The following is a 10,346-nucleotide window of genomic DNA, read 5'->3' on the forward strand; positions in this document are numbered from 1 at the left end:
GCTGAGTTCTTAGGTTCAATGCTCTGCTTGTGCCTGCTACAGAGGGTTGAGGCACCTCCTCACTGATCAGGATCTTTAGTCATGAGCTTGGCTGTGCACTACAGTTCTCTCATCCATGCCCATATACACCTGCAATGGCTCTTGTTTGACTTGCCCTTTTAAAAAACAACTTAAGCATGTTGAGATTTCCTGTTATCAGGGCAGTCAGAGACTGTGACCCAACAGGGAATTGTCAGCCAATTCTTGACTCACCAGAGCTCCAGTTTTCTGTGAACAGGTGGTGGCAGCCACTTGGCTCAGTAACAGATGGCTGCTGTCCTGGAGATGGCATGACACTTTGGAGGCTCTGAAGCTAGACGGCCCATTTTTTGATCAGCCAAACCTTCTCTGGTTTCAGTGTTAACAAACTCTTGCCACCTTTGAGCTAATATTGTTCGGAAAGAATTCTTGAACCAGGCACGGTAGTTGCACGCCTTTAATCCCAGCACTTGGGAGGCAGAGGCAAGTGGATCTTTGTGATTTTGAGGCCAGCCTAGACTACAAAGTGAGTTCCAGGACAGCCAAGGCTGTTACACAGAGAAACCCTATCATGAAAAGCCAAAAAAAAAAAAAAAAAAAAGAAAAAAAAAAGGTTGGCAGTAATTATCACAGTAGATGCCAGAAGAGTGTGCTAAGGAGGAAGCTTGCTCAGAGCTCCCAAGTTTACTCACCTTTACCTCTTCCTACCATTTCTGTTCAACATTCATAGTGTTCTTTAGAGATGCTGACCACATGACTTAGATAAGAGCTCTAGCAGGGAAGTCCCTGGTGCTTATAAATGCTGTGTCCAGTGCTCTGGAGAACGCTGGTGAACTATGCTTGGAGGCCTGAGAGTTTACAAAGATGGAAGGGGCAACTGTTTACTGGCTGTTTTCCATCTCTTATCTATTAAAAAGTTTTAAAATTAACATAACATAGTGGGTTCCGTTATGGAATTTGAATATATACATGTATTCATTACCCTCCTCTCCTACCCTGAGACCTCTATTTTCACTTTCATAGACCCTTTTCTAGTGCCATGACCCCCATAATATGTGTGTTATGTATGTGTGTGTAAATCTTGGATCTGTATATGAGGGAAAATGTGGTTCTGTGTCTTAATATAAGAATTTCTAATTCCATCTATTTTCTTGCAGATATCATGATTTCATTTTTCTTTATGGCTGGGTAAAACCCCATTGCGTGTATGTACCACATTGCTTTGATCTGTTCATCTGTTGATGGATATCTAGACTATTTCCACTTTTTATTTATTGTAAACAGTGCAGCAGTAAGCATAGATGTGAAAATATCTTTGTGCTTAGAGTCCTCTTTGTAGAGCAACAAAGTGTAGTGTAAATTTATATTGTGTCTTCACTACTTACCACCTGAGTGACTTTGGTGAGATATGTAATTTCTTTAAGTCATTGTGTCTTTTTATTTGTAACATGAAGACAACAATACATAATAATGACCTAATAGAATTTTCATGAAGATAAAATGTGTTCATATATATAGGAACATTTTGTGAGATCTGTGTTAAGATTTCAAGCTGGGAAACAGGTGGGACTTGTTGGATATGAATCCACTGTTGTAGAGCAGAACTAACTAATGAGCCTTCTGAGAAAGTGGAAAGATCTCTTTTTTGAGGGGTCTGCCTAACTTGGGGATCCTGATTCTGGTCAGGATAGTGGGATGTTATATCCAGTACCCAGTCTTAGGGGAGACACACCCAAGGGTTTAAAGGCCAAATAGTTTGGGCATATATATTTGGGAATACTTTAGAAAGTAATATGTTGGACCTGTTTTGCTGTAGCTCATGAAAGTTGTTCATTAGCATCTTTTCTCATCTGTACATTCATTGATATCACGCTGATAGTTCAAGGAGATTTATACTGTAAAAAGCAGTGTTACCAGTCTCTGCTTTTTTCTACAGAGAGCCAAGCCAGTTATCCAGTTGGCAACACGTTACTGATCTTACTGTTCTCTAATTGACAGCTACCGACTCTTGGAGTGTTCTAGTCTATTGTAGATCAGGGTTAAACTCCATCTCTGAGGATAAACTAGACAGAAAGGCTCATGGAGGTTGGCCTGCTGTGGTTAAAAAGCTGTTCTCTACTCGAGGACAGCCTTGAGGATTTGTATTACATGAAGAGTACTTTTTCCTTTGTTTTGGACGTACTATCCCAGGTTAGCCTCAAACTTACTGTGTAGCTAATGATAACCTTCAACTCATGATCCTCCTGCCTCCATCTCAAGTAATGGGAATGGGCGGAGGACACTTAACAGAGTATTTTTGAGACTTCTACGGGAACAGAATATCAGAATGAAACATGACCCCTTTGGGTTTTAGACTACTCACCACCATTTTCTTCTCTCTCTCTCTCTCTCTCTCTCTCTCTCTCTCTCTCTCTCTCTCTCTCTCTCTTTCCTTTTTGCTCTTAGGTCTCAGTCAGTCTCTCCACCTCCAGTTTTTTACCCACCAAGAAGTCCCATCTACCCACTCAGTGATAGTGAAACCTCAGCCTGCAGGTACCCCAGCCACTCTAACTCCCAGGTGCTCCTCAAGGACCGGCACCCTCGTAGTCCTTCACTCCTAGGCCCTCAAGATCCTTCCCCAGAGACTTCACCATCCATCTGTACCCTCAAGGCTACCAGCTTCAGTTTTTTGGACCGAACCCGTTCAGTACGCAAGAGAGAGGACCAGAAGGAGACTGTCCAGGGTACAGCCCAGGATGTAGAGGGTGTGGCTGCTTGCCTCCCCCTTGCCCAGAGCACCCCATTCCTAGGGCCTGCGGGCCCACGGAGTGTTTTGCTGACTTGCACTGGTACCCGAGCCCATAGCCTGGGCATCCGGGAGAAGATTTCAGCATGGGAAGGTCGTCGAGAAGCTTCACCCAGGATGAATCTGTGTGGAGAGAAGCGGGAGGGCTCTGGGAGCGAGTGGGCAGCCAGTGAGGGCTGCCCCAGTGTGGGCTGTTCCAGTGTGGTGCCATCCCCCTGCAGCTCAGAAAAGACCTTTGATTTCAAAGGCCATCGGAGGATGAGCAGGACCTTCTCTGAGTGCTCCTACCCTGAGACAGAGGAGGAGGGAGAGGCACTCCCTGTGCGGGACTCTTTATACCGGCTGGAGAAGCGGCCAGGCCGGAGTGAGCCCAGTGCCTTGCTCAGGGGTCATGGCAGCAGGAAAGAGAGCTCAGCAGTGCTGAGCCGGATCCAGAAAATTGAGGAAGCCCTAAAGGAGCAGCCTGGCCGGGGTCTCCCCCAGCTCCCCAGCAGCTGCTACAGTGTAGACCGTGGAAGGAGGAAGACTGGAACCTTGGGCATCTTGGAGGAGCCAGCAGGGAGTGCAAGTTTGAGCTCCAGCAGCAGGGCAGGAGGAGTAGTTGGAATTGTGGGGGAGGCAGGCCCACCTCTGGACAGGGAAGGCAGCAGTCCCACGAAATCAGGGATCCCTGGAAATAGCCCTAGCCCTCAGCTGCTGCCTTCGAAGAGCTCTCCTGATCCCGCTGTGAACCCTGTCCCCAAACCCAAGCGTACCTTTGAATACGAAGCTGACAAGAACCCCAAGACTAAGCCAAGTAATGGTCTACCTCCTTCACCCACACCCGCTGCTGCTCCACCCCCCTTGCCTTCCACACCAGCCCCACCAGTCACCCGGAGACCAAAGAAGGACATGCGTGGTCACCGGAAGTCACAGAACAGGTAAGGCATGCCTTTTTGTGTCAGGTAGTGGGACCCAGTGGCATTCTTTTACATGAAAGAAGCAGCAGATTGTGCTTGGGTCACAGGAGTGTGCTACAAGTTCTGAAGCACTGAGTGATCGTTAGTTTGGCAGTTGTGTCGGGGAAAATGGAATGGTTCTCTTGAGTACTCTGTCTCTCTCCCCCTCATTTTGTAACTGGCCTGGAGTTTGTTATGGATTTGACTGGCCTTGAACTCACTGAGATCATCTTGCCTTGGCCTCCTAAGTGTTGGGTTTAAAGTCATGTACTACTACTACCAGACCTGTTCTCCTGTTCTTGAATGGGAGGGGGTGGAGGGAGGAGGAGGAGGAGGAGAAGGAGGAGGAGGAGGAGGAGGAGGAGAAGAAGAAGAGAGCAAGCTATCAGGCCTATCCTCCTGCTCTTGAATGGGGGAGAAGGGAGAGAGAGAGAGAGAGAGAGAGAGAGAGAGAGAGAGAGAGAGAGAGAAAGCTGTTCTTGGCAGTGCTGGGTATTGAAGCTATTGGCTAGGTTTGTTGGGGTGAGCTATCTATGTTAAAGATTCCTTACATCACTGGAAGAAGGTTAAAGGTACGTTTATTTCCGGTCTTCCAAAGAAGACTGTCTGTTGAAGGACTGATAGAATATCAGCCTCACAACCACATGAAGTGCTGTGCTGAAAATTAATTTTTAAAACAATTTTTAATGATTTATTTTTATTTTACATACATTGGTATTTTGCCTACATGCTTATCTGTTGGATCTCCTGGTACTGGAGTTATAGACTGCAGTAGGCTGCCATGTGGGTGCTGGGAATTGAACTCAGGGCCTCTAGAAGAGCAACCTGCGCTCCTAATGGATAAGCCATCTCACCAGACCCCTGAAAATTTACTTCTTAAAGTTAAACTGTACCAGAGGATTATATCTTATCATTAATTCAGGGATGTGGACAAACTCAGTATGATTCCTTTCTCTTGAGAGCCTCCAGCCTGGACAGATGCCCTGGTTCTGTTTCAAAGGGTGGTTCTTGGATCCTGAAAGAGAGAAATATGGGAAAATATTTCACTAGCTTCTTGGCGAAGTCTAAGAACTACTTTTTCTGGTTCCTGGTCATTCCTGGCACTTTGGGTCCTGAACTAGCAGGGACAGCTCCTAGGTGTGACATGTGATATGGAGTTGGTAAAAATTGAAAGATACCTGTTAACCTAATTCTGTGGCAGGTTGGGAGCAAGCATTCTTTGGAATCCTTACCTTTAACTTATACATCCCAAGATTGCTTCCCTTCTGGGAATGTTCTAATATGTTACCACTCTTCATGCTTCATCCAGCATATCTTATGTCAAATACAGAGTTTCCATGTATAGAGGGAGAATCACAAAGTTTCAGACTCCTGAGCTGGGATACCTTATGGCTATGTACAGGCTTATGTTTTGACCTTTCCCAGGAATGCTTATTGGTTCCTTAATTTACTTATAAGTCTCCAAGTGAGCTTGCTTTGAACATATTCATCTGTTTCTGCTAATATCCATCTAGAGCCTGCTGTACACCTAACCTTGTGCTGGTCCAAGGGACACAGAGACAAGTCATGGTTCTTCCTTCAAGGACTTGATGATCTGATACATAGAGAAATCGCAAATACCATGACCCCTTGCAGTGCAGAATGCTGTAGAGACTCAGAGAAGAAGCATCTAAATTCAGCTCAGAAGTAGGGAAGGTTACTCCTGGGGGTAGTTAGTGAGCCAGAGTTAGAATAACAGAAAACAGTTGGCTAGGTAGCAAGGAATAGGGAAGAGTTGATCAACCCAAAGGTGTTAGGTGTGTTCCCACACCATCACGTTTGCATGTAATGGAGAGAGAGAGAGAGAGAGAGAGAGAGAGAGAGAGAGAGAGAGAGAGAGAAGAGAGAAGAGAGAAGAGAGAAGAGAGAAGAGAGAAGAGAGAAGAGAGAAGAGAGAAGAGAGAAGAGAGAAGAGAGAATGGTGGAGTCTTTTAAAGAATTTTTCAGACTTTGGCCTGTGCATTTGGAGAAAAAGAGAAGCAGTTCAGAAAGTGTGAGCTGTTGTGTTTGCTTGTCTGAACCTTGAGTGCTTTTCCCCTGAGGAGGACATGATGATAAGTTTGTTTATGTATGTCACGTGTGCTTCTAAAAGACTTATTTTAAAGAAATGTAAAAACCAGATACTTATTATATGCAGTCGGGGGGTGTGTGTGTAAATTTCTGAGGAAGAGAGGCTGGGGAGCTGGCTTAGTCCATTTCGTGCTTGCCACACAAGGATAAAGATCGGAGTTTGTATCCATAGCACCCATGTGAAAACTGGGCATGATACATGGCAACCCCAGCTGGTGGGGGTGGAGTCAAAACAGACATATTCCTGAAGCTTGCTGGCTAGCCAGCCTAGATGAATCGATGAACTGCAGAGACTGTGTATCAAAAAAAAAAAAAAAAACAAAGCACACAAGAATAGCACATACCTTTAATTAATCCCAGCACTTGGGAGGCACGTGGATCTCTATGAGTTTGAGAAAAGCCTGCTCTATATAGTAAGTTTCAAGCCAGCTAAGGCCACACTGAGTGAGACCCTGTCTCAAAAACAAGGTGAAGAATAATCAAGGAAGATAACCATGTCTGGCTTCTACACCTACATGAACATGTACATATATGCACACACAGCAACAACAAAATCCTGGGAAAAAGTAGACTATATTTATCTTGATGAGAAGCAATGTGTTGACCTTCAACATGGTACCTGTATAAAATGTCCAGTATTTGACTATTTAGCTGGGTAGTATTGACCCTATACAGAAGCTTATGAGTCTTTAGAAATAAAGTACTTGGCCATGGATATTTGTACATATGAGGAAAGGAGAGCTAACGGCAGAATTCTGAGAGACCATGGTATCAAAAAGGACATTTAGAACTGCTTATGGTGGTACATGCTTTCAATCCCAACACTCAGAAGGGTATAAGCAGGTAATTTCTGTGAGTTTGAGGCTAGCCTGGTCTCTATAGTGAATTCTAGGTCAACTAGGGCTATATAGAGAGACCCTAGCTCAAATAACAAATATAAGAACAGCCTTTTAAAAGAGGGAAATCCTAGCCAGGCATAGTGCTGCAACCTCTGCCAGCACTTGGAGCTGATGGAAGAGCGGCACGAGAACACCGGGTAAGAAGTGGTGTTGGGTTGCTTGGTTGAATGCTGCAGAGGGCTAGGCGAGCTTAAGAGAGTGGTCTTTGACTTGCAACCCAGGGCTCTCAAGATGAGTATTCAATAAGCAAGAAAGAAAAGATGTCATTGAAAGAGGAAGGCACTCAAACATAAGAAGTATTCAGTCACACTGTCTCTTTTTCCCCTAGGAGACATGAGGGGAAATCCAGAGGACCTGTATCGTGGAAAGAGAACCAACTCCTAAGTTGTCCTCTGACCTTCACATGCATGTCTAAAAGAAGTAAACATAATATTTTTAAAAGGGTCAGACCCATGTCAAATGTACCTGTTCATGTGTCATCTTGTTGAACTTCACTGGAAGGGATATGCCTTGGATAAAGAGAGAATGTAGCCAGAATCCCAACTCAGATAAGGAGAGAAGATATCTTAGGATCCAAGAAGTTGTGGTTCCAGTTCTGCAGTGTAGGTTGTTTGGGGGGTAGAAAGGAACAGTGGGCTGGCTGGAGGGGCACTACAACAGATTGTCCTCCTAGCTCTACTAAAGAAGAGTTCTGACTTTCTTTGAGGGTTCAGCCCTTCTTGTATTAACAAACCATCCTGTACTACTTCCTCTGCCCCTCTAACAGCCCTGGACATGACCTTCCAGTATAGAGTCCTTATGGCGTGCTCAGAGTCCTTGCTAGGAAGCTGGTTCATCGCTGTATTCCTTTGGAAATGGCAGACTTTTCTCAAGAAGGATACTTTCTTTCTAAGTCTGAGAGGTCAGAATTGTGGTTGGAAGTTTAGACTCTGGAAGCAAGCAACCTTGGAAAATCTTGCCTTTGTGCCTCCAATCTTCTTGTTCATAAATGGCACAGTACTTGTCAGCTCTGTTCTGAAGGCCAACGAGATGACACAGGAACAGGAACATTTGACATGGCATCTGACCACTTTTTAAAAATTAATTATGTTTATCTATTTTAGGCTTGTATGTGGAGGTTAGAGGACAACTTATAAGAATTGGTTCTCTTTCTGCCACATGGGTCCTAGGGATTGAACTCGGGTCATTAGGCTTGGTGGCAAGTGCCTTTTCCTGCTGAGCTATCATCTCCCTAGCACAGACAGGATGTTTTTAAACTGTGGAAATTATTACCTCATACTGGTATTATAAAAGATGAGCACATTGCAGTCACTCAGACTGGGGGGCCCTTTAGACTATCTTGTCTTCTTGCTTGGAAGTATAGTAACAAGCTTGAGGAGGAAGGCCTCTGATTGTAACTGTTTCCCATGGCTATTGCCAGCAACACAAAGGGATCTGGTCCAGCCAAAATGACTCTTGCTCTTGTCCACAGAAAATCCTTTGAGTTTGAGGATGCATCCAGTCTCCAGTCCCTGTATCCCTCTTCTCCCACTGAGAATGGTACTGAGAGTCAACCCAAGTTTGGATCCAAAAGCACTTTAGAAGAGAATGCGTATGAAGATATTGTAGGTAAGCAATGGTAGAGGTGGTGGGGGTGGGCCTTCCCTAGGAGCTATGGAAGAGCTACTAGGAGATGCTCATGTGGAACACCATGGTAATTACCACCTTAGGTAGTTCCTGGACATGGCAGTAGAGCATCTCAGCTGATTAAGCCTAACCCTGAGTGAACTGAAACCCAGAGGGCCTTTGGGACCACAGGAAGGGACAAATAACATCGTTTCCTTTCTTATGTTTTTGGAAGACTTGAGAGCCCAATGGATACTCTTCCTTAGCTGTATACCCTTAGGCAAGTCACTTAACTTTTGAAGGCTCTGTTCTTCTGTAAAACAATGGCAATATGAGAATCTGAACAATTGTACTAATAGTAATACTACTTAAGATTGTTGTTAGGGTGTTTAGAGAGATGGGTTAGTGGTTAAGAGTACTGGATGGCCTTTCAGAGGACCCAAGTTCAATTTCCAGCACCAACATGGCAGCCCACAACTGTCTGTAACTCCAGTTCCAGGAGATCTCATGCTGTCTTCTGATCTCCATGAGTACTACACATGCATGATGCACAAGTATGCATTCAGACAAATGCTTATATACATATAAAGTAAAAATAAATAAAATCTCAAAAAAAATGTTGTTAGGATTAAGTGAGCTAAGACTATGACACTGCCAGATTTGGTGTCTAGGAGCCTGCTTCCTGGTTCGAGAACGTCTGTGATTCCCCAGTGGCTTAAGAGGCTTAAGAGGCTAGGGAGCTCAGTGAGGTTCTATATTGTCACTGATCCTTTATGAGAGTTCTTCCTTCTTGACCTAATTCCCTCCCAGAGACCCACTCACAAGGATTTTGGGTGTGAATTTTGAGGGGGCAGACATACAGATGCATATCCCAGTCACAGATCCTAGAAAAAGGCAGAAGACTCCTCTGTCACAAAGGACTTTGTTACTTATGGCACAGCAGGCAGCATGAGCTCCATATTTCCCCAGGTTCCCTCTCCTTGGCCACAGTGGCATGGGGCTCTGGGAAGACGGCCTCAGTAGAGACATCAAACCACACATTTAGAGGAGACACCGGGTTTTTCAAAGACTTTTAGTAAATCTGTCCAATTGTTGCCCTACAAAAGCAGTTTCTGGTCAGTAAACAGATTGCCTCTGGCTGGGCCATCGACACTACCCTTGCTTTCCAGGCTATTTCCTATATAAACGCCTGGAGAACATAGTTTGGAATCATTCATTCTTCCTGCCCTGCAGAAAGGCAGCAGTGCAGTGCTGTTAGAGCTGCTTCCCAGCCAGGGAGTGGGCATGGTGTGTGCAGGCTTGATCTCCAGGGTCTGCAAAGGAATGGATGACATAGTCCTGGGTTTGGTTTATTTTGGGTATTTTTGTTTTTGAGACAGGTCTTTTGCTGTGCTTCTTAGGTTAGTCTCGAACTCTTAAGTCCTCCTGCCTCAGCCTTTCAAGTAACAGGATTATAGTAGGTGCAAGCTATCCTTTGGCTATTTTTGGTGTTCATTTTAGTTCTATCCTTATCTCCTTCAGGGGAGCTTTGATTCCATGCAAATGTGCCTCTGAACAGATAAACAAGGCAGGGAGAAGCAGTGTGCTGTCCTCATTTCAGTGCTGTCTTGCTCCATCTCAGGCCTTGAATTTGGAGAATTGTCTTAATATTAGAAAGAATGGTGGCCACAGTAGAGAAAACCTTCCAGATTCTTAGGATATGAGAATCTAAGGAAGAAGTCTGCTTTCCCTTTTGATCTGTGCCATCTCTTCATAGTTTTTATTTTATTTTATTTTAGCTTTTCAAGACAGAGTTTCTCTGTGTAACAGTCCTGTCTGTCCTAGAACTTGCTTTGTAGACCAGGCTGAGATCTGCCTGCCTCTGCCTCACAAGTGCTAAGATTAAAGGTGTGCGCCACTACCACCTAGCTTATCTTTATTTTAATATATATATATGTGTGTGTACATATATATATATATTTGTTTTATGCATCTGGGTGTTCTGCCTGCATA

General features: G+C 44.5%; 1 protein-coding gene across 11 annotated transcripts in view; it reads left to right on the top strand.

Annotated features, from left to right (window-relative positions):
* The window catches only part of Dennd2b (DENN domain containing 2B), a 187,101-nt gene that overhangs the window by 146,746 nt on the left and 30,009 nt on the right, over window positions 1-10,346 (top strand). For 8 of the 11 annotated variants that reach the window (XR_007595578.1, XM_050163406.1, XM_050163409.1 and 5 more), the window contains 2 exons: window positions 2,464-3,723; window positions 8,221-8,357. Coding sequence is in view for 10 of the 11 variants with exons in the window: in XM_050163406.1 (XP_050019363.1) it covers window positions 2,464-3,723; window positions 8,221-8,357 (1,397 nt within the window). In the remaining variant the exon portion in view is untranslated. The remainder of the gene's footprint in view (window positions 1-2,463; window positions 3,724-8,220; window positions 8,358-10,346) is intronic. The other 3 variants (XM_050163412.1, XM_050163411.1, XM_050163410.1) reach the window with 1 other exon arrangement.

This window comes from Alexandromys fortis, unplaced genomic scaffold, assembly GCF_014885135.2.
Source record: "Alexandromys fortis isolate MF-2015 unplaced genomic scaffold, M_Fortis_MF-2015_v1.1 scaffold_129, whole genome shotgun sequence".
Classification (NCBI taxonomy): Eukaryota; Metazoa; Chordata; class Mammalia; order Rodentia; family Cricetidae; genus Alexandromys; species Alexandromys fortis.